This window comes from Chiloscyllium plagiosum, unplaced genomic scaffold, assembly GCF_037043375.1.
Source record: "Chiloscyllium plagiosum isolate Xiang-an unplaced genomic scaffold, Cpla_swu_hap1 HiC_scaffold_10, whole genome shotgun sequence".
Lineage (NCBI taxonomy): Eukaryota > Metazoa > Chordata > Chondrichthyes > Orectolobiformes > Hemiscylliidae > Chiloscyllium > Chiloscyllium plagiosum.
The window spans coordinates 93,760,705-93,785,772 of NW_028270148.1; the positions used below are offsets into that span (position 1 = coordinate 93,760,705).

Below are 25,068 nucleotides of genomic sequence, written 5' to 3' on the forward strand. Positions count from 1 at the left end.
TTCCTTAAATTAGTGAATAGAAAAGAGCTTTATTCATACAGCACCTCTAGACATCCCAAACCGCTTTACAAATAAAGATGTTCTATTGAAGTGTACCCATTATTGATACAAGAGAGATTTGGAAAGGTTTTTAAAAAGATTTTCAATGAGTTAAAAATTCAAGCAGGGCTTTCACAGTTACAAAGGATTGAGTCAGCCAATTATTAATCTGCTGTCAAAAACCAGCCTTTCCTTTTAAAAAAAAATCACTTGCCATTTTGTTTAAAAAAAGGATCAAATGCTGCCTTTAATTTAACTCCCGTCATTCCTGAGATCAGACAATGTACAGGGTGATTTCCTCTGAACCTGACTGGTTCTATAAGAGAGGGAGAGTGGGTAACGAGAGCTCAGTAAAGGGGAGGCAAGTGAATGGTAGTAAAGGTGCATCGGGTGGGTGATGGAGAGAGAGGTGGTGAGGGCTTAAGGCAAACCAACACAGACAGAGTTGTAGGGTGAAAGTGAGGACTGCAGATGTTGAAGATTAGAGTCGAGAGTGTGGTGCTGGAAAAGCACAGCAGGTCAGGCAGCATCTGAGGAGCAGGAGAATCGACATTTCGGGCAAACTCCTGATGAAGGGCTTTTGCCCAAAATATCGATCTTCCTGCTCCTGTGATGTTGCCGGACTTGCTGTGCTTTTCCAGCACCATACCCTTGATTCGTTGATGGGTGCATGGCAGAGGTGGCATAAACTGTGCAGTTTCTGGCGAATGCTCTGGGTGCCAGCTACAATAAGCACATATAGGGCAGCACGGTAGCACAGTGGTTAGCACTGCTGCCTCACAGCTCCAGAGACCCGGGTTCAATTCCCGCCTCAGGCGACTGACTGTGTGGAGTTTGCACGTTCTCCCCGTGTCTGCCTGGGTTTCCTCCGGGTGCTCCGGTTTCCTCCCACAGTCCAAAGATGTGCAGGTCAGGTGAATTGGCCATGCTAAATTGCCCATAGTGTTAGTTAAAGGGTAAATGTAGGGGGTATGGGTGGGTTGCGCTTCGGCGGGGCGGTGTGGACTTGTTGGGCCGAAGGGCCTGTTTCCACACTAAGTAATCTAATCTAATCGCGGTTTGTGACTCTGGCCTGGTTGGCGTTGGGAGTTACAATATGGTCGACAGGTAGAGCTGATAATCAAACTGTGCCCTCTCGTGCCTTCTCAAACTGCTGTTGCCCTCTCAATGTCGAGTTTTGAATCGGTTTCAATTGACCAGAATGGAAGCAGATTGCACAACATCACTACGCTCCATGTGAAGAAGCTACGATGTTACTTACTTTCATTTCAGGGACAAACAGGGTCTCTGTCAAGCTGTGGGTAACTAATACTAGAGGCTTGAAATATTTCCAATTAGGGTTGCATGCAGAAAATTCACAAACCTATTGCTGTGATGCCTCAGTGCACAGTGCTTGCAGAAAGTTATTTCCTTTGAGGTTCTTAGACTGCAATTTAATATAGTCCTGAATTTTATAGTGTTATCTACCTTAATTGTAATGCAATCCTAGGGACCAGTCCTATAACGCACAAAGTGCCAGGCTGCACACCCACAATACAACACAAAAATCAAACTGCATCCGATAGCTTTAGAAGAGACTTTACAATTATCTTTAATGAGAGTTACTGCTGACCATCTAAATATTACTGACAACACTGTACCTCCCCCTCAGAAATACCAGGCAAATTCACCTAAAGTAATCGCTTGCTTGCATGCAGTAGAATGGTTGTCAGAGTTATTCCCTGTTTTATACACAAAGGGTTCACTGAAATGAAATGTGACTGATGCCAAAAATCCTGGGATGATGACAAAAAAAAATGTAGTGGAAAGATGCAGGAGGTTGGGTTGACAATGTAACATTTAAACGACTCTCTTTCAGTCATTTCAGTGAAGATCTCTGTTCCTACTCTGCAAACCAGGCTGTGGGGTGAATACGGCCTGTTAACAAGGAGACGGATAAAGCAATGGTTAGAATTTTCTAATCATAAATAGACCAAGAGGAGAAATGACTTTTCATTGTTTATGTGAAAAAACAAAGCTGCAGCTTACTGTTCCTGTTTCAATAGTCACAGGGACCACCCAATCAAAAACTGGGGGGCTAATTTTCAAAGGATCTTAATGGTCAGCCTGTTATTACATTTAACCTAAGTTGCAGTTAATGCTAATAGTCATTATCCACTGCTCTCAACTCCTCTTGTCCATGAGGGGATAAATGTATACGGCATAATCACAACAAAAGCATCCACGTCTTGTAAGGGGTGTATCTTCAACTGTTGCCGATCACTACCACCTTGACAACATGTGATGCATTAATCCCATGATTTATACAGATAGCAGTTGTAATCTACTTAGTCCCAAGTATATACTCTCATTTCCGAGTGAAGAACACACCTAGTTTCATCTGTCCTGTGATTGGATTTGATGTCAAAGAGAACAACGTATCATGTTGGCAGCATGTCTTTCTGAAGATTTGACTATTAGCCTCAACCTTTCAAACATTGTAGAAGAACAGGTATGGAAGGGAAATGACTAGCAAGTTCCAGTTCACCATGCATTAGCAGTTCAGGAGCTCTGTACATACCTGCCTATCATTCCTTATTTAGACCCATAGAGTCATGGAGATGTACAGCACAGAAACAGACTCTTTGGTCCAACTCATCCATTCCAACCAGATATCCTAAATAAATCTAGTCTCATTTGCCAACATTTGGCCCACATTCACCTAAACCTTTCCTATTCATAAAACCATCCCGGTGCCTTTTAAATTGGATCAGCCTCTTAGTTCCTCTAGTAACTCATTCCATACATGCACCACCCTCTGCATGAAAAAGTTGCCCCTTAGGTCCCTTTTAAATCTTTCGGCTCTCACCCTAAACCTATGCCCTCTAGTTTTGGACTCCCCCAGCCGTCTATTTACTCTATCCGTGCCCCTCATGATCTTATAAGCCTCTATAAGGTCTCCCCTCAGCCTCTGAAGCTCCAGGGAAAACAGCCTCAGCCTATTCAGCCTCTCCCTGTAGCTCAAATCCTCCAATCCTGGCAACATCCTTGTAAATCTTTTCTGAACCTTTTCAAGTTTTACAACATCCTTCCTATAGCAGGGAAATCAGAATTGCACACAGTATTTCAACAGGGGCCTAACCAATGTCCTGTCCAACTGCATCATGACCTCCCAACTCCTATATTCAATGCACTGACCAATAAAGGAAAGCATACTAAATGCCTTCTTCACTATCCTATCTACCTGCAGTTCAAGGAGCTATGAACCTGCACTGCAAGGTCTCTTTGTTCAGCAACACTTCCCAGGACCTTACCATTCAGTGTAAATGTCCTGCCCTGATTTGCCTTTCCAAAATGCAGCACCACACATTTATCTAAATTAAACTCCATCTACCACTCCTCAGCCCATTGGCTCATCTGATCAAGATCCTGTTGCACTCTGGGGTAACCTTTCTCTGTGCCTACCACACCTCCAATTTTGATGTCATCTGCAAACTTCTTGGATCACAACTCACTCTAAGCAATAGGTCAGGCCCCAGTAACTTGTTTAAACCTGTAACAGATTAAGAGGTATATGTTTATCTATTGTGAAGTTTAAGCAGTATTAAATAGCTCACTCTGGAAAATCTAATTTTAAGCAGAACTCATTGGCATGGAGACTCCATTATTATTGCTTAAATATAGTCATATCATGACTGACTAATATCTTCCAATGCCATGTCTACCTGATCTCTCTCTGGCAATAAGGAATCAAACCAATTATTTAATACTTCTCTTGTTTCACAATCATTACATGGAATTTTATCCAACACATCCTCTTGCAGCCCTATTCCAATTTTCATTTTGTACATTATTAATACAAAATATATTATTTGTTTGCTTTATGCTTCCTGCCTTCCTATTAACTGTTTTAAATGTCTCTAATTTTCATTGCTCCCTTGTCCATTCTCACCCCTTTTGTCCATGTCCTTGCCATCGCTTTTCCCTGTTTGTACATTCAGCCCTTGATTATAATTAGTATTTCTTTTTTCTTATTTTTAAACATCAGAACTTATTTTTTCAATGGAAACTGAACAGTCTAAAATGTTACTGATCATTGTTCCCCATCATTGTTTGCTAATTTTTTTTCATTTTATTTGGAGTTCTATTTTGAGTTCCTTAAAATAAACTTTTCACCAATTTATTACCTTGGACCGGTCTTTCTCAATTATTACCTTGAAGCATATTGCATTAAGCCCATTATTGTCTAGTTGTTCCCTGCTTTAATTTTACTCATCTACTTTGGTTAATTCTCCCTTAAAATATTCAATAGCAAATGTTCCTTTGCTGAGAGTTTTGGGTTTAGAAAGGTGTCTGAAAACACATTAGAGATTTAATTCTCTTACAGGCATCAATGGAAACAGAAATAGCATCGGCAATTCAGTCTCTCAATCACTGCTCTGACTTTCAATTAGATCATAGTTGATCTTCCACCTCAATTTCCATTTCCTGCACTATTCCCATTCCCTTCATTGAGTCATAGAGATGTACAGCATGGAAATAGACCCTTCGGTCCAACTCGTCCATGCAGACCAGATATCCTAACCTAATCTAGTCCCATTTACCAGGACTTGACCCATATTCCTCTAAACCCTTCCTATTCATGTACTCATTCAGATGCCTTTTAAATACTGCAACTATACCAGCCTCCACTACTTCCTCTGGCAGCTCATTCCATACACGCACCACCCTCTATGTCAAAATGTTGCCCCTTAGGAGCCTTTTATACCTTTCCCCTGTCACCCTAAACCTCTGCCCTCTAGTTCTGGGCTCCCCCACCCCAGGGAAAAGGTTTTCTCTATTTACCCTATACATGCCTATGAGGTCACCCCTCAGCCTTCGATGGTCCAGTCTATATCTTTCATATCTTGTTTCAATTTGCTCACTGACTGATCTCCATAGGCTTCAAGGTAGAGAATTCAAAACATTGCCATCCTCTGGGTGATTAGGTTCCTCCCCATCTGAGCCCTGAATGAGCTCCCTCTCATTCGGAGACTGTGCCCCCTGACCAAAGACAAGTAACTGAACAGTTCAGCATCCAGACAAATTGGTAAATTATTTCATCAATAACCACTACAGCGTATTGGTAAACTTTGACTACTGATCTTTGAAATCAGGATTCATAAGATACACAACTGTTGCTGGAATTATTGTTGAGTCTTTATCAGATTTATTGCAGCCTAAGGTTCATTTTGGACAAAGCTAGTCAAGTTGTGTGGAAGAAGAAACTGAAGAGGTGAGGGGGTAACATACTCTTGAGAGAAAAAGAACCTATCTACTCGACAAGGTGCAAATAGCCTACTTACACATTTGACCAGCCAATGCAAGTCTATGCACAACAGCAGATATGAAGAGTTAATGCCAATGGAACAAAACAAGCCCTCACAAACATAAACAGTGCCCAGCTATGGCAAACAAAATGCTATATCTGAAACTATAGGTCATTTTCATATTTCAGATACAAGGCTTGGGGCAGGGATATTAATGTGATAGCACCTCCAGCACTGGAAAAAATATCAGAGGCATTCCAAAGGGAAATTAGTTATTTAACAGATCCAGGTTTGATAGATAGTTTGACAGGTTTGAAGGGCTATGAACCAAAGGCAGGTATATGGTGTTAGGCCACAGATCAGATATGATCTCATTGAATGTTGTAGAACAGGCTTGAGGGGCTGAAAGGCCGACTCCTGTTCCTACATAATCCTGAGATGGTAAGAGTAACCAAAGTTGCCCGAAAGAAACAAACATTCTGAACAAAAATGAGCAGTACAACCCACTTGAGCTCAGCAAGGAATCAACTGAAGTTGATCAGACGGTGAATAGACTTGTAAACAAATTGGTTTAAACTGATACAAGCTTAAAAATACTGGTCCCATTCCATTCCAGGGGAAATCTGTCCCATTGGCATACTGGGTCAAGGAGGAACAGTATCAATGGATAGAAACACCCCTTTCCTACTGCAGCTTTTAGGCACAGCCTTTTCGGGGAGACTAGAAGTAGAGAACATTGTTTCCAAATAACAGGCTTCACATTTAAGAGTGTGATAGGGAGAATTCTTTCCTCTCAGTGGATCGTGAATCTGTGGAACTCTCTTCCACAGACAGCAGTGGAGGCAGGGTCATTGAATAATTCTGATAATAGTAAGAATGTATCTAACTCAGTGAGGCAGTCAAAGGGTATAGGGAATAGGCAAGAGAATGGAGTTTGCAATCCAAATAGATCAACCATGTTCTGATCAAATAGAGAGCAGGTTTAAGGACTTACTTTTGCTCCTGTTTATTTTTTTTTAAGTTAATTATTGCTCACTATATCATTTTAATTGCATGACACTGTGAATGTTTATTATAAATTCCATGACTTATAATCCTGCCCCACTAGTTACCGGATGAAGCAGCGCTCTGAAAGCTAGTGCTTCCAAATAAACCTGTTGGACTATAACAGGGTGTTGTGTGATTTTTAACTTTGTACACCCCATCTGGTTTTATCAGAGACCGCCACAATTGGATTTTCCCTGTCCTTTCCAAATTCCTCTCCAGAAGCCTCGAGATACTATGTACTCTGCAACCGAATGGGTAACACTCACTTCAGGACTGAATAAACCGGTGGATCAAAGGGAATCAGGAGAAGCTCCATGAACTGTGATCGATTGGCCTGATAGCATTGCTGCTGCTGGAGCGGAACAAGGCTTTGGTAATCAGTAACCACACTGATGCCAGCCAAATGTTTGATGATGTACAGTGACGTTTCCCTTCATTGAACTGTCCTTGGGACCTTTCGTCTCTACTTACTTCGTGTGAAAGGTAGAAGGCAGCGATTCCCAAAGGCCAGAAGCAGCAGAGCATGGAGAAAACGCTAAGGCCCAGATGGTCCCTGGGTGGTATCATCAGAAAATTGTCCTCACTTTCCGTCTCACTTGAGTAATCACTCTGCACAAAATCAAAAAAGTTAATTGCACACCTCTGTATTGTTTCTTCATTTCAAAACAGAATGGTCAGTTCATAAGGACATCCAGGAATCAGGTAAAGAGTCAATGAACTGTGATGGAATCTCACAAAGGCTGAAAGCTTGCACTTTAACATCAGGACGTATGAAGGAATTCCCAACATCAGTAAGTCTCTGTTAATCACATCTGCTAAATGCCAATCTAAATAAACAGAATTCAGTGGTGATGTCACTTGACAATTGCAAGTCCAGACCCTCGACCAGTCTCATAGGATCTCTACAGTGTGGGAGCACACCTTTTAGCCCATTGTGTCTGCAGTGACCCTCTGAAGAGCATCCCCACCCAGGTCCATCCCCCTTACACTATCCTTGTAACTGCATTTCCCGTGACCAATTTACCTAATCTCGACACTACAGAACAGTTTAGCACGGCCAATCTACCTAATCTGCACATCTTTGGACTGTGGGAGGAAACCGGAGCACCCAGAGGAAACCCATTCACACAGACAGTTGACCAAGAGTGGAATCGAACCTGTGCCCCTGATGCTGTGAGGCAGTTCTAACTACTGTCTCAACTGAGGTTAAAGCAATTCTTAAAGAACTATGTTTGTCAATCTTCAATTTTGCTTTTCCAGGGAGGCAAAATTTGACTTAAGATCCTACAATTCTTTGCCAATTGAGAAAGGTGCACCACTGATGCATTCAGAAAACAGGTAGAAATAGATTGTGCCAACTTGAGAAATACAAAAACTAGAAAATAGACTCAAATGAGGAGAATAGGAACTATTGTGAATTGTTATGAAAAAGAGTCGTTTCAGATTTGAAGCATTAGCTTTTTCTCTCCCCAAATACTGCCAGACCTGCTGAGTTGCTCCAACATTGTGTTTGTTTCTGATTTCCAGCTTCTGCATTACTTTGTTTTGATTTAGCTACAAATTCCTTTGAAATTACTCCACTCCTATGCTTTTAACAAAAAATGAATTGGTGCCAATAACATTTGACTTTTATTGTTCAGTTTAATTTTCTTCCCATCTTTTGTTCACAGGTTTTCATAACCAAGTCTGACATTTCCTATTGAAGGGAAAAACAGAACAATTGGATTGATCCCAATTTTATCTCCGGAATAAAAGTAGTGGAGCAGAGAACCTGCTTAAATCACACGTATTTGAACAACCAATTTAATCAAGTAGTAAGAATTGGCCATTGAAGGTCAGTTTTCAAATTATTTTCTTCCCCCGCCTTTACTCATGAGGTAACCTAGTTCGATTTGAAATGAACTTTAATGTGAAGTATTTCAACCAATATATACGTTCTAGGATAACAAGACATAATATGTTTGGTGATTCATTTCACTTATAAATAATTGAACATAGGATTGTTATGACGATGTGGGTGTCTGTACCTTTAAGAAAGGTAAAAGCTTGCAGAACTACCTGACCAAGTAACCTTTTGGTCCAGCAGTTAGTGAAGCTGGTTGTCTGGAGACAAAAACAAATTTGAATTAGGTCAATCAGTTTAAGTGAAACCTCCCAAAAAAAAAAAATACCAAGCTCCAATCAAGTTTGAATTGAGTATATTGACAATATTAAAAGCCAATTACATAATCCAATGCTTTGGGGGGTATGAGACCAGGGAAAATTGAACAGTTGGGAGATAACTGCCAAAAGTCCAACAGACATAGGCTGCTAGTCAGAACTGTCTGAGGGGAACCGGTGTAGAGAAGGAGTTTGCACAGAGAAAGACATCAACACTAACCTGCAGAGCAAATCTATAGAGGAAGACATAAATAGAAGATTTGACCACTGGCTGGTTTTGATATTTGAATTGTTCAGTAAATCTTAATCAGGGGTGTTACCAGACTAGTATTATAGAAGGGAAAGTAAGAGATAGGTTAGAGGAAGTTGTTGTAAATAATTGTTAGTTAATTATTCTCGGTTATATTTTAAGAAATAAACTTGTTAATTTTTACTTGAAATAGTTCTTGGCCTCTCGGACTTTCATAGATTACAGCATGGGATAAATCTGTGTGTTGCTGGTTTAAATGAAGGAGCGTTTACCTCATATTGTAACAGAATAAAGCATTCATCTTAAACACCTTAACCAGCCAAAGTGCTACATGCCCTACCGAGAATTAATGTGTGTTTTTTTAAAAAATAAGGGCTAGAGAAAGAGGGCTTTGTCAACCTTTATCACTATCCAAGATCTCAAAAGACAGTAGTGGTCTTCCTGTCTTCTCTTCTTACTAGGTACATAAGACATACTCTCTCTCTCTCGTAGAATTTTATTGTTTTATACTTCTCTTCTGGTTGTTTGAAATCCTCTCTATTTTACCATTACCTGTTGCTTGAAGGAGTTGCCAAACAGATTTGAAGTTGCCATGTGACTTTGTGCAAGAATGTTTGTGAACAAATGTAGATGCTCCAGCCAATGGTCACAAAACGAAGGAACGATTGGTGCTGTAATGATACTGGACATTGATCTAGCTGACTTGCTGTCAACGGTCACATATCACCTGGGCATGGAAACCCTTTCAATTCCGTTAGTGGGCAGAGTTGACATGTGATACCCAGAAAATGCTGTGCAGGTGGTGTATGGCACCCTTTAATCCTGGTGGAGACATAGATCACTGTACAGGGGTCTCTTTAGCAAAGAGAATGAAATGCAGAATGCCAGTGACCTCTCTTACGTAACAGTGGATGGAAGACTGAGATGCTGTAAACATCTCCAGTCCCAACTTATAGAAAGAAAGACACAGGCACAGTCATTCTCACTGGCACTGCTGCTCTCACCCATCTCCTATAATTCTATTGTGGCGTTTGCAGGTAGCAGATTTCAGTAAGAACCTCCTAAAGTAGGATGGAAACCCCGAGACAAAGATGTTCATCTGCAGAGGGCTCTTTCTCCACCTCCTCCTCTTTACTCTTAAAGCAGCCTACCCTACTCTGTGTGACCTCTGTTCATTCTCCCGATCACTGTCTTTTCCAAAGGAGAACGGTAACAACTGAACTCATGCCTGGGAACAAATGGTTTATGTAGAAACCATAAAGTCAGCACAAATTCCTTCAACAAGAGCCAAATCTGGTCACTTGTAATCTTTTGCAGCTTTAAACTTCAGAAAGCTCAAAACATTTGTAGAATTGAAGTCAAACCTAGTGACTAATGTGTGTTGTGGAAGAGGGGTGGAGGTTACCTTCCTTATACATGTCAAACTGTGAGAGTTTAAGCTTGAGTGTGAGAGATTCACTGCAGGAGTCAGATCAGTGTTTCCTATTGATTAATGCCAAGATCTGCCTACCCTGTGCATTTACTCAGCCTTTCACTTTGACTTTGTCTCAACGCAGTGTCCAGCAAAGCTCACCCAAAAGGTATATGTGTACCCCATTAGCTGCCTTTCTGATCCTCAAATAACAACCATGGCATCCAAACAGTGAAGGTTACCCATCCCAATGTCAAACAGCTGAGACCATCCTTCCAACCAATTATTTCTGCATTATAGTTTAGGCTCTATTGGAAACAAAATTAAAAAAAATAAATTGTTATTCTCACAAAAGGGCATAAAAAACATTCAATTGTGGACTACTTCAGAAATCTTATTCAATCAACTAACATGACTTTGAAACTAAAACGGAGTAAAATCTGATTAAGATGTTCATTTCTGAAAAAGGAGAAGAGAACCACCTCATGCTGGAAATCAGAAACAATCTCTGTTTTGGTTTCTGTTCATTCCAAAGTTTATGAAGTGATATTATAAATAATGGGTGGGTGTTGGTGGTGTAAAAATGATCTCACTATAATGGGGTAAATGTGCATCATCCCATTATTTGGGGAAGAAATGCAGTGCACATTCTATACCCGCAACTAAATCAGCTGGGTCAAAGGGCCAAGCAGTGGCAGATGCAGTTTAATTTAGATAAATGTCATTTGTTGCATCTTGGAAGGCCAAACCAGGACAGGACTAACACAGTTAATGGTAAGGCCCTGGGGTGTGATGTCGAAAAAAAGAGACGTGGGTATGTAGTTCCTTTAAATGATTCCCTTCCTGATGTAGGGCTTATGTCCAAAACATCGACTCTCCTGCTCCTCGGATGCTGCCTGACCTGCTGTGCTTTTCCAGCACCACTCTAGACTCTGATCTCCAGCAAGTGCTGTCCTCACTTTCTCCTCATTCCTTTAAAGTTGTGTGACAGGGTGGTGAAGGCAGCATTTGAGATGCTTTCCTGCATTGGTCAGAGTATTGAATATAGGAGTTGGGACGTCATTTTGCAAGTGCACAGGATGTAGGTGAGGCCACTTTTGGAATACCACATACAGCTCTGGTCGCTCGGCTTTAGGAAGGATATCATTAAATTAGAAAGGGTGCAGAAAAGATTTACAAAGATGTTGCTGGGATTGGAAGATTTTAGTTGAGAGAGACCAGATAGGCTGGGACTTTTTTCCCTGGAGCATAGGAGGTTGAGGGGTGAGCCTATAGGGGTTTATAAAATCATGAGGGTGGGGTGAAAAGCCAAGATCTTTTCCTGAGGGTGGGGTAAATTCAAAACTAGAGGGCACAGACTAAAGGTAAAAGGGGAAGGATTTAAAAGGAACCTGTGGGACAGAATTCTCACACACAGGTTGGTTTGTGTATGGAATTAATTGAAAAAGGTGTTGCTGGAAAAGCACAGGTCAGGCAGCAACCGAGGAACAGGAGAATCAAAGTTTTAGGCATGAGCCCTTCTTCAGGAATGAGGAAGGTGTGCCAAGCAGGCTAAGATAAAAGGTAGGGAGGAGGGACTTGGGGGAGGGGCGTTGGCAATGCGGTAGGTGGTTTCAGGTAGGTTTCCTGAAGAAGGGCCTGTGCCCGAAACGTCGAATCTCCTGTTCCCTGGATGCTGCCTGACCTGCTGTGCTGTTCCAGCAATAAAGTTTCAACTTTGATCTCCAGCATCTGCAGACCTCACTTTCTCCTCCGGAAAGAGGTTAAGGTGAGGGTGATCGGCCGGAGAGGGGGTGGGGGCAGAGAGGTCGGGAAGAAGATTGCAGATCAAGAAGGCGGTGCTGAGTCTGAGGGTTGGGACTGAGATAAGGTGGGGGGGGGGGGGAAAGAGGGGAAATGAGGAAGCTGGAGAAGTCTGCATTCATCCCTTGTGGTTGGACGGTTCCTAGGCGGAAGATGAGGCGCTCTTCCTCCAGGCATCATGTTGCCATTGTCTGGCGATGGAGGCGGCCAAGGACCTGCATGTCCTTAGCAGGGGGGGGGTTAAAGTGTTCAGCCACGGGGTGGTTGGGTTGGTTGGTGCGGGTGTCCCAGAGGTATTTTCTGAAACGTTCCGCAAGTAGGTGGCCTGTCTCCCCAGTATAGAGGCGGCCACATCGGGTGCAGTAAATGATGTGTGTAGAGGTGCAAGTGAATTTGTGATGGATATGGAAGGATCCCTTGGGGCCTTGGAGGGAAGTGATGGGGGAGGTGTGGGTGCAAGTTTTGCATTTCTTGCGGTTGCAGGGGAAGGTGCCGGGAGTGGAGGTTGGATTGGTGGGGGGGTGTGGACCTGACGAGGGAGTTGTGGAGGGAGTGGTCTTTCCGGAACGCTGATGGGGGAGGGGAGGGAAATATATCTTTGGTGGTGGGGTCTGTTTGGAGGTGGCGGAAATGACGAAGGATGATACGATGTATCTGGAGGTTGGTGGGGTGGTAGGTGAGGACCAGTGGGGTTCTGTCCTGGTGGCAATTGGAGGGGCGGGGTTCAAGGGCAGAGGAGCAGGAAGTGTACTTCATTTTAAATGTAAAACTAGGCCATTTAATAAGTAATTTCAGAAGGTACTTTGTGATGCAAAACATATTAGAAATCTGGAATCAATGCCCTCAAAATATGATGGATTCTGGGCCAAATTGTATGTTCAGGACTTGAAAGTTTTCCACAAATTTTGTGGGATAAAGGTATTGGTAGATATAGAGCAATGGCAGGTCAATGGAGTTAAGGTGCAGATTGGCCAGGACCTATTACAATGGAGGAAAAGGGGCGGAATGGCTGACCACTATAGGTTAGTGGGACCCTGATTTTGCTGCTGCATCAGGCTGGGATAGATAAAGAAAAGGAGACCCAATTCTGCGATGTCTGCTCCCATTTCCACCTTCTTCCATTTTCAAGGACGCGGGACATTGGTGAAATGTTGTTAGCGTTCATTCAGAAATCCCCAACACTACTGGTTTCATTGCAGGTGTGGTGCTTTCTGAGCTCTTGCAATCTCCAAGGGGTTGCTGCTGACTTTGGAAATCTTCTCAAGATGATATGGTTCATTTCAGGTCAGATGCGTTGTGAAATATGTCAGAAGCCTATCTAAATTTTGGGTCCTATTTTGCAGGTAAATTTAAAAATGCGTTGACAACTTGACACTTGAAAAAAATTCTTCAACATTTAATTAAAGTGTGATTTCATTACTGTGATTGATCATAGGCATTTGTTCGTACAAATGTAAGTGGCCATAAAACTGACCAGCAAAGTGAAGGCATTCAGACGCTTTAGGGTACTTTATCCAGTGGATCAATATTCTTTTGCATTGAACAATATGATTACGACTGTCATGTATTAGTTGAACCAAGTGCTTTTTTGCCTTTCATTGGCAGGCCAGCCATCTGATCAGCCTTTGCTCAGTGGAACAGATGGCTGAGTTTTACAACTGACAACTCAGTCATCTTTTCAGCATTTGAAATGTGAAACCCCTGGGATCTGTTTCACTGCATGAAAGGCTTTAATATATTCAGACCCTAGGCTCTTTGCCGACCAGCCTATGCCATGAAATCTCATTATGAAAGTTTGGTGAAACTTCAAGCCCCACTAATGGGGCCAATTTTATTTCTGGCTAGACATTTAATGAGAGGTCTATTTTCCATCCTTTGGGGAAGAAATGCATTTTAAATGTCAGCTTAAGTGACTTGTGGTTTTCAGAGATCATAGAGCCGAGAGATCAGAGGAGAGGCAATGGGTTAATGGTATTGTCACTGAACTGTTAACCCAGAGACCCAATTCTACTCTGGGGACTTGGATTTGAACCCTACCACAGCAGATGGTGGAATTTGAATTCAATAAGGAAATCTGGAATTAAGAACCTAATGAGGACTGTGAATCTATGGCTGATTGTTGGAAAAACTCATCTGGTTCACAAAACTGCTATCCTTACCTGGTCTGGCCTACATGTGACTCCAGACCCACAGCAACATGGTTGACTATTAACCATCCTCTGGGCAATTAGGGATGGGCAATAAATGTTGGCCTAGCTAGTGACTCACTTGTCCTGTGAATAAATAAAAAATCCCACTGCTCAAGTGATGCTGGCCAATCACAGGCCAACAGCTCTTAATTATAGGCAAAACTACTGGGGGAGTAGTGGCAGCCACTGCAATGCACCCATCTTAGGGCTCAGAATTGGCAAGGAACCCAGGCCACAAATGAATGAAGGCAAGATGCAGGTGAGGAAAGGGGGAGGGGATGCCTGAGAGTCACTCCCCCTTCCTGATGCAAGGTATGACTGAAAATGAAGACCTTGTTGGGAGCTCATGAGTCAAAACAACTAGCAGAAGGATCAATGGGCATTAACTGCCTCCTTAAGGACTCCAGTGGGTGGTGGTAGTATGGGAAAGCTGTCTACCTATGAGCACTTATGCCCCTGCCCCCGCCCCCCCCCCCCAAAAACCCGGCACCATCTTACCCAATGAAATGCCCCTCAACCTCCAAATCCTATTGGCTGAAGCATTAATGACCCAGTCACCGTACAGGAAACTAAAACCATCGCATCTCTGGACAGCAATGATGACTGAATTATTTGGTTTTAACATAATGGAGATACAGGAAGACATCATGTAGAAGGTGACTGGCTAATGTTATTATTGCTGGATAATTAATCCAAAGACTTTGTTAATTATCTGGGCACCAGGGTTCAAATCCTGCAGATGCTAGAATCTGAATTCAATTTTTAAAAAGAATCTCGGATTAAGAATTTAATGATAATCATGAAATAGTTGTCAATTGTTAGGAAAAAAAAACATATGGTTCGCTAGTGTCTTTTAGGGAAGAAAATTGATGTCCCTACCTGGTCTGGCCTACATGTGACTCCAGACCCACAACAATGTGGTTGACTCTTAACTGCCCTCTACGCAATGATGGATAGACAATAAATGCTGCACTAGCCAGTGAAGAGCAAATCCTGTGAATAAGTAAAATTTAATAAGCACCTTATCCCTATTTTGCCAACCAGACCATGGGTGATCCAAATTTTACTTCCATTTCTCCACTTTAGTCCCATATCTCTCAATGACAAAAATATATCCCTTCTGAATTTCGCCATTTTGAACTGACCTAATATGATGCTGGTGGGTTGGGAAAGTTTCAGAATTCCACTTGCCTTTGAGGAAATCCTTGCTATCATGAACAGACCAGCTGTAATTTTAAAGTTATGCTCTTTGTTCTTAAATGTCACCAGGAGGAAGTAATTTCTCTCTTTAATCTGTACTGTAGAAGAATGAAGGGGGAGTCTTACGGAAACACAATTTTATAAGGGAATAGATCAGATAGGATCAGGGAGGTTGTTTCTACTGGCAGGTGAAACTAGAACTGGGAGGGAATAGCCTCAAAATAAGAGAGCAGATTTAGGACTGAGTTGAGGAGGAACATCTTCCCACAAAGGGTTGTGAATCTGTGGAATTCCTTATGCAGTGCGGCTACCTCACTGCATATTTTTAAGGCAGAGATAGATTTTTGAACAGTAAAGGATTTAAGGGTTATAGTGAGTAGGCAGGGAAGTGGAGCTGAGTCCACATAAAGATCAGACATGATCTTATTGAATGGCGGAGCAGGCTCAATGTGCCAGAAAACTTACCCCCGCTCCTAGTTTTTATGTTCTTAATCACCTCAATGAGGTCACCTTTTAATCCATGACAATTACTCAAGAGAATACAAATGTGGTCTATGCAACCTGAAGCCTTTTTAGCTGGTGAATCTGCCTGGGAAGGGCTACATATTTTCTGAGGTGTGGTGCAGAGAACTGGGTGATTTGAAATAACTTGGGGTAGCCGGTACTAAAGACTACATCTATAACTCTCACACAATGACATGTGCAGAGCAAAAGAATTGGAGAAATCTCTTTCAGAGAGAAATGAAGGGAGGATAATTGAGGAATTTTGACGGAATAATGCTGATCATGCAAGACTGAAATTTGTCTAAGATCCATAAGCTCAGAGGACGTTGCCCAGCCTGAAGAGCTTTCGATCTGAAGAGAGATTGGACAAACTGGGATTATTTTCCTTGGAGCAGAGGGGACCCAGGGACAACATGATTGAGGTGTATGAAATGACGAGGGTCATAGATAGAATAGAGAAGTAAAAAAGAGCCTTGATGATCAAGGGCATTGATTTAAAGAAAAGGACAGGATGTTTAGAGGGGATGAAAGGAAAAAAAAAGGTGAAAATTTGGAACTCACTGCCCGTAAGGGTAGTAGAGGCTGAAACACCCATAACATGTAGGTCATATTTAGATGCACACTTGCAATGCCAAGACTTAAAGCTGTTTGTTTACTGCTGTTGCTCTTGACTGGCACAAACTCAATGGACCAAAGGACCTTTTTGTGTACTGTTGACCACCAGGAGTAGGTAACTCCTCTCAGTGACATTGTTTGATGGATAATTGTTGATTAGAATATCAGGGATTCTTCCCCTGCTTTATCTTTGAAATTGTTAATCTTTTATGTATCTCTTATGCCCATCTGGGAGGATGGACGTGGTATCAGATTATTAATCAGAGCAAACACTGACAGCTTTACGCACACACCACTGTCTCTGTACTGGCACAGGGTTTCAGCCTGGATTGTGGGCTCCAGTCTTTGAAGTGCAGGTTGAAGCATGACCTGCTGACTCAGCCAAGACCAACTGCACGGAGATGAAAGCTGATAAAGCTGTAGGAGGAATGGCTACGAAAGGTGGTAAGAAATGAAAAGTTCCAAGTGTTTAAAACAGAGACTCTGCATAACATTGCAAATATTCTGAATGGTAACTTCCTCTGAGTAGTTGCAAGAGAAGGCATGAAACACACGCCTTCTGGGAACGAAAATAAAATAATGACCTTCACTATGGAGCTACCAATTGGGCTTAATAGACTCAGAGGAACATATCTCCAAGAATACATGGCACTTATTCCTGAGAGTTAAGAGACACTATACAGAGTGGATTTATGAGGGATGAACAATTATCAGACAGCTACTTTGAGCAATAGGTAGTACCAGCCATTTGGGTGACATGGGGGCTCAGTGGTTAGCACTGCTGCTTTACAGCACCAGGGATCCGCATTCGATTCCACCCTTGGGCGACTGTCTGTGTGGAGTTTGCATATTCTTCTTGTCTCTGCAGGAGTTTCCTTCAGGTGTTCCCGTTTCCTGCCACTGTCCAAAGATGTGCAGGTTAGGTGGTGGGGCCATGGGAAATTGCCCATGTAGAGTCCATTGATGTGTAGGATGGTTGGGTTAGCCACGGGAAATTTGGTATTATCAGGAGTGGGGAGGTGGGTCTGGGTAGGATGCCCTTCAGAAGGTTGGTGTTGACTTGATGGGCCAAATGGCCTACTTACACTATGTAGGGATTCTATTTCATGCTGCTATAAGGCAGCAACACTTATGTTAATTTCTACTAACAGGATTCTGCCAACCACACCAAATGACTGTATGAACTGCAATGCTGCTGCAATGTCAGGCCTGTAGGCCATGAAAGCCAACAAACTGCAGACCATATTAAACAACACATCCCTTTGGCTGTTTCCAATAGGCAGAGTGCTAACTACAATCAACCAGCCTAGTGTTTCAAAACTCGGAATATAATGTATTTTGTTGAATGTGATTTTGTGGTTGGACAGCACTTGGTGAACAATTCTTAATGCACTGCTAGCTAAACTTATAATTAATTTAAAACTACCTGGCTGACTTGCAAAGTAGCTCACATACTCTTGTTAAAATCAGTATATATTCATGTGGAAGACTCTGCAAGTTAAGGAATAGGTACAGGGATTGCACCTGTTTTGAATTCAACAAGTGCCTGGGGAGACCAGGTCGCTGGTGATTTCTATAAACCAATTGGCATTCTTTTCTGAGAAGTAGAAATTGTTACAGGATGAAAAGATTTGCTATGCCGCCACTTTTTCAGCAATACTCATTATCAGTGAATTAATGGACACTGCACAGACACAAGCAGCTGAAGGAGATGGGAAATGGGAAGCAGACACAGGCAGTTATAGATCTACTAGTTCTACCTTAAATCCCATAAAATGCACTGACTATCTGAATGAACAAGACAATAACAACAACCTGGTAAACAGTAGTTAGCATGGGAAGATGCTGGTTGGTTAACATGTCAAATTCTTGATGAGTAATAACTTTAGTGTAGCTGAACTCAAATGTCAAAAACTAATTGGATAATAATAACACCAGACACTTTAGTGTGTCAGGGATAGCAATGGGAATAGATTGCAATAGATCAAAGGCAGACCTAAAAGGAAAATGGGATTGATGCAGTCAAAAGAAATTGTAACGGATTGAAAACTCTTGCTATTAACTTAATGCTCAACACAGACAGTGAAGCCAATAGCATGGTTGGATAGTCAATGCAGCAGAGGAGACTAATGTTGTCATGGGACACTTCAGAATCCCAGACACTGCAGACTGTTGTTGGAAGTTCCCAGAAACTGGAAATTCTGCTGGGCAATTCTCCTGCACTCATATGCCCCTGAAATAATTCATCATAAGGCAGAGAACAGGGAGAGTCTGGTTTCCATTGAGTTACCTGGGACCAATAAAGACTTCTGGTGAAATATTAAAACCAATTTATAGCACCACCCACTCACCCAGCTATAGCTTCCCTGAACCCTTGCATCCTGCAGATTTCTGACAACAACCCTGTCCTGACTAGAACCCTCAACCCAACCCAACGCAATTCCATCCTCTTGACAGAAACCCCTCCTGCCACTGGTCTGAAACCCCAGCATTAACACCACATTTTCCCTCAAGCCTTAACTCCCACTGGCCTCAACATCACCCCAATCCTCTACCACCTCTGACCCTGACATAACCACTCTCACTTGGCATACCCACAGCATACCATCACTTACCTAGCACCCTAACCCCACACATGCCTTAAACATTTACCCTTTTACAGCAGTCTGCTGGATATTGAAATCTCAGAATTTGGCACACAGTCTGTTGTAAAATCAAAAGGGATCTGGCTCGACATTCCATAGTTTCCCCTGTAGTGCAGGATAACCATGTCCAGCTACACTCTGCATTCCTAAAGGAGCCAGGATCACAACTCCTAGATTGGAAGAGGAAGCTCATTACTAAAGAGCAGAGTAGCAACCCGATTCCAATATCTGGGCTATTATTGCCACAGTAGACTGGAGATAGGGGAAGCCAATCATCAAACAGAACTCTAGGTAGACTGCACGTTGAGAATTGGATCCAGTTCTGATCACAGAAACAAGGGAGACATTTAAATGGTGAAGGCAGCACATTGAAGAGCTATGGGGCAGATAGCTCAGACACTAAGTTATGAGGCAGACCGGAAATCATTGGCTTATTTGCCTGTAGAGGTGGTGTCTGAGAAGAATAGATTAGAGTCATGGGGGTGGAAAGTGTAAATTATTCCCAGCATTAATTTAAAGCAATACATGGGTTCAGGTTAGTAAAAAACATACATTTAAGACAGACCATTATTTATGGAAAATTCTCATTATTTAAACAGATACTGGAGGTGGGAAAGGTGGATAATTTTATATAGATGTGTATATGCACACATTATACTCATATCTGCATGCATACAGAGACATACATGTCCTTTGAAAGGAGCTACCCAATTAGTTCCACTCTCCTGCTCTTTCCTCACAGCCCAAGCACATTCCATTCTTAAGTAAACATCCAATTCATTTTTAAAATTTATTGTGGAATCTATTTTCACCAGTTTTTCCAAAGAGTTTGTTCCAGTTCTTAATTTTTCAATCTGCGAAAAATAGTCTCACCTTGTCTCTAATTATTTGTTCAACAACCTTAAATCTGTGTTCTCTGGTTAGATGGTTGAAGATATTTTTGAGGTTAAATGGTTAAATCGCCTCATTTAAATTCAGAAAACTACAAAGTTTTTCAGGGAATGACATTGTTAACATGACTTCTTCCTACAATCAACTCCCACACAGTAATTACTGGCAATCTGATTCACATCACAGAACTGTGTTTGCTTTCGCTTTCATCAAAAAAAAATTTAATGTGAGAACCAAAAGGTAATTCTATGACTTCAATAATAGAACAGTTCATCAATCTGGTCTTGATGATAATGACACCATTTTTGACTGAGTTTAGTTTAATAGGGAGAGGCTGGAGGGAGCCCTGACATGACTTGTAAATGTGGCTCTGGCTCAGTGAGCCGAATTCTTACTCGAGCTAAAAAGGTTGCAGGTTCAATTCCCACGGCAGAAACTTGAGCAGATGATCTAAACTAACACCCCAGTGCAGCAGTAAATTTGTGGTACTGGTCAGTGGGTGTTGTCTTGTGGATGGAACATTAAACGGAGTCCTCTCTGCACTTTTACATGGACAGAATAGATCCATTGAAGTCCAGTGAAGTTCTCTTCAGGTTTCTGGGCAATGCTTATTCCTTGACCTAACACACATGATCTGGTTCTTATCCTACAGCTGTTCGTGAGAACTGTTCATGACTGCCATGTTCCCCTGTATTGTGAAAATGATACCGCTTCAAAAGCACTTAATGGGCTGTAAAACTCTGCGGGAATGTCCTGGAGGTGGTCAAAAGTGTGATATCACTGAAATGTTATGGTGCAGAAAGAGGCTATTAGGACCATCATCCCTGCACTGGCTCTCCCAATGAGAAGCAGGAATTAGTGCCATTCTCCTGCCTTTTCCCTGTACCTTTCCACATTGTTTCTTGTGTAAATAAATAGAATGCCCTCTTGAATGGCACAATTAGATTGGTGTCACCGCACTTTCAGGCAGTGCATTCCAGACCTGAACAATTCATAGTTATTTGTTTAATGACCTTAAATGTTATCTGCTTACAAGGTTAAGGATATTTTCTGGAGGTTAAATGGATAAATTGCCTCATCACATCACCTTTGCTTCTTTTCCAAGTCACTAAATATGTGCCTTTTCATTCTTGATCTTTTTAATCAAGAACCAGGCAGTAGAGTTGCTCGGTGGTTAGCATTGCTGCCTCATAGCACCAGGGACATGGGTTTAATTCCACCCTCAGATGACAGTCTGTATTGAGTTTGCACATTCTCCCTGTATCTGTGTGGCCTTCCTTCAGGTACTCCAATTTTCTCCCACAGTCCAAAGATGTGCAGATTAGGTGGAATGGCCATGGGCTGGGTCTGGCTGAGAATCACTTCAGAGGGTCAGTGCAGACTTGATGGGTTGAATGGCCTCAACCTACATTATACAGAATCTAGAATTCTCTCAGTTTCTCCCTATCCTCCCTCTCTCTCCAGCCACCTCACAAAATTTAGAAAATTTCTACCACATTGCTAAGCCTTCTTTTCACCCAGGAGAACAACCCCAAATTCTTCGATCTACATTCATAACTGAATATTTTCATCGCTGGAACCATTCTTATAAATATTGTCTGCACTCTCTCACATTCTTCTTATAGTATGGCACCCAAAACTGTGCACAATACTCCATCTGAAGTCTAGCCAATGTCTTAAACAGTTTTGGCCTAACTTCCTTGCATTTGTAACTTCTGTCCATGTTAATAAAGCCCATGTTAATTATGCTTATTAACTGCTCTCTCCACCTGTCCGGCCACCTTCAATGATCTGTGCACATATACACTTCGATCCAACAGTGCAGCCTTTCCTGTTGGACTAGACACATACTGCTCTAGGAAACTCTTGTACCTAATTAAGGAACATTTTCCCTTTACCGCTCTTCACCAGTATCCTTGGTTGGGTAATTGAAAATCACTCATTAAAACTAATCTCGCATCCAATTGGTTTGAACAACTTGTACCCCAAAAATAGTCCTGCCTCTACTTGATCCAGTCCCTGTTATCACCAAAACATCAGACTCCCACATGGTGATCTGCATCTATAAACTCCCCAATCCTAGTAATGCTAAACTATACTCTATGAATTCACACACATGCACATCAACGTTGATTTAGAGGGTATAAATGCAAGTTGTTTTTTAAAAAAAAAAAGTTCCTAAAACCCCTTTCATTATTCCTCAGTGAAAGTGGGAAAATGTACACTGAAATCTGCTCAGTGAACACAACCTTCACTACATATTGGATTGTTGACAATTTTTACAACACTGTCAAGGGTCTTCCCAGCTTCTGGCTCTGTAGTGGTGAGAGATCTCTATCCTCTGCTTATCCAGCCCATCTCTGACTCCCTTCACTTCACTGTTTGTCTATTAAAGCATTTAGCAGCTCAAACCCAGGACATCGAGCTTGAGGTAACAATTTGAAAAATATTTCCTACCTCCAGCTCTTGGAAGTCATCCTCGTCATCCACATCGTAAGACAGGGTTTGGACTTTATTGTCATCAGCTGATAGGTCGATGAATTGGCTGTCTCCAAAATCCAGCCCATCCTTTGTGGGGGATCTGCTTTCAATGAAAGTTGTTTCACAGCAATCTGAACTATTGCTCTCACTCCAGGGTCTCAGCATGCTCTCAGAGTACAAAATGATATTGGGTCGGTACTGGGCCTCAACGGTGTGCTGCAAGGTGCTGGGGTTGAGGACTTGTTGCTGGCCAGAGTCATTCCTGCTCCTCTCAATGTAGTTGTGAGATGGGAAACTCCCCAATGTGTGTTCCTGGTATTGAGGAGCTGAGTAAACGGATCCCAATCCATCCTTGCCATCTATCGCCAAGTCTTTGGTGTTGATTAGACCATTCCTCTTCCCAGTCTCATTGGCTGCTTTATGACTCAAACTCTTGCTTTGCTCCACAGGATTCTCCATTTTTTAGTGTCACCTCTTGATTGTTTTGACTTCCCAATGCTGTCCAAGAGGAAGAGTTATTTAAGTGGCACCTGCATTCCTCCTCTAGATCTTCCTCCTGATGAAAGAACAGAATTTTGTTTTTGCTCATTACTTCAAAACCAAGTTAAGACTCTCCATAAATTCCTCAGAGTTACTAGGCCCTCAATTCCCTCCCTCCCCAAAGTTTCTCAATTTTCAGGTCTCAAATCAACAACTCACTTTTATATATATAAAAAAAAGGGCCTTTAATGCAAAAAAAAAGGCATGAAGATGCTTCAAAAGGAGCATTATTGAGCATAGTTTGAGGCTGAGACACAGAACCAGGTATTAGGACAGGTGACCAAAAGCTCGGCTAAATAATTAGGTTTGAGGGAACATTTTAAAGAGAAAAAGAGGCAGATGGCAAGCAGAAAGGGTATTCAAAATCTGCCAATGGTAGAGGAGGTGGAAGTGAGGGGTTTGCATAAAAGGCTGCATGATCATGTGGTCACTGGAGACTGTAGTGAGGCTTGAAACAATAGGAAGACTTTAAAGCAATGTTAGTGCTGGAAACCATGTAAGGGTATTGGGGAATTGGAATCTGGTGCAATTGGGACACAGGCAACAGTATTTTGAATATCTTCAATTTTAGTCTTCTAAATCATGGGAACTTAGGCTCGTTGAATTTTGCCCTGTTGATTATGCACTGATCGGGTGATAACTTTGGAGATGAATTAGGCCAGGCCTTTGTTTTTTTAACCTTCCACCCCCCCACCATTGTGGGTAGTTCTGGTTTGCAGAAGAGCAAATCAGTATCGCAGTGGAGGCCTCAAACAGGTATTAGGCCTGTTATTTGCATGTGGTAAAAGGGTCTCAATTAATAGACAGAGTTTTTGCAATTTAGCAATACGATAGATGGTGGACTTTTACCGTGCACTTCCTGGCTGCCATATTGAAAGTTTCAGTCACTTTGCAAAAATACATACACTGAGTGATCAATTTCCTATTTCATTTTTCTTTATATTTTATTTTACAGTTAATATGAAGGTCACTATTGTATTGCCAGGGAGCTGCTTTACCATCATGTCACAACCACTGGTTGAAACTGGGCTAGTTCACATCACCAATCCTGACTTGTGGATTTAAAAAGAAAATCAACCTGCATTGATGAGTTATGACACCTCTCGGGTAGAGGGGATGAGAACCCAGGCCTTCTGGTTCGGAGGTTGGGACGAGAGCCCTTTGAAATAAAGTTCTACAGAAATTAACTCAGATCAATGGATTCAGAGTATACAGTGCTTACCTTTGCACCATTGAATGCACCAGTAGGTAACATCTAGTGTATAGATATTTTAAACCAACCGATTCAAATGCATTAGGACACATGGCGAGAGAGAACAGGATTTGAACTCTGGCCTCCTGGCTCAGAGAAAGGGACAACACAATTATCCCTTTATTTTTAACTAACTTGTTCAGATAGATTATGACACCTCTGGGGCAGCAAGAATTTGAACCCAGAATCTTCTGATTAGGAAGTAGGGAATATTACCATATCTAGGAGTCAGTCTATTGTCTAATTATCAATGGTAGATAATCATAATGTCTCAACTAGAGGCAATTGTCTTATATAACAAAGCATAATTAATTGCATGATACGATTGGGTATAATTAACATTAACTAGTTCGGAAGAATTACAGCGAGGAGAAGGCAGGATGACATGTTTGTTTCCTCAGGATTTTGTGCAAGGCTGCTTACTTTTCACCTAGAGACTGTGACAGGGCATCAGACTGGAGTGGAGCTTAAAACAGCTCAACATCAGCTCTTTCAGAATGATTACCTGATACAAAAATGACTGTTCCTCACTAGTAGTCTAGATATTACACACAGGAGCTCACTTATTACGGAAATTTGAAATTGGTTTTGAATTGGCCAAGTCAACTGGTGTTCTGCATCATGTACTTTTGGACATATTGAACTTATAATACCTACATATGCTTTGTGAAGGAGAACTTTGACAGCCAAAGGATGACTGTAGATATCAGTTCAGTGGATCAGTAATGAGACTTGTGGGCCAGGGGGTAGCTG

At 41.9% G+C, this 25,068-nt stretch overlaps 1 protein-coding gene across 3 annotated transcripts in view; it reads right to left on the bottom strand.

Annotated features, from left to right (window-relative positions):
* LOC122553023 (synapse differentiation-inducing gene protein 1-like) overlaps positions 1-25,068 on the bottom strand; it is a 67,182-nt gene that overhangs the window by 21,001 nt on the left and 21,113 nt on the right. For all 3 annotated transcript variants that reach the window (XM_043696446.2, XM_087991566.1, XM_087991565.1), the window contains exons 2-3: positions 22,500-23,079; positions 6,846-6,983 (exon numbers count right to left, since the gene is read on the bottom strand). In XM_043696446.2, coding sequence (XP_043552381.1) covers positions 6,846-6,983; positions 22,500-22,982 — 621 coding nt within the window. In that variant the 5' untranslated portion in view covers positions 22,983-23,079. The remainder of the gene's footprint in view (positions 1-6,845; positions 6,984-22,499; positions 23,080-25,068) is intronic.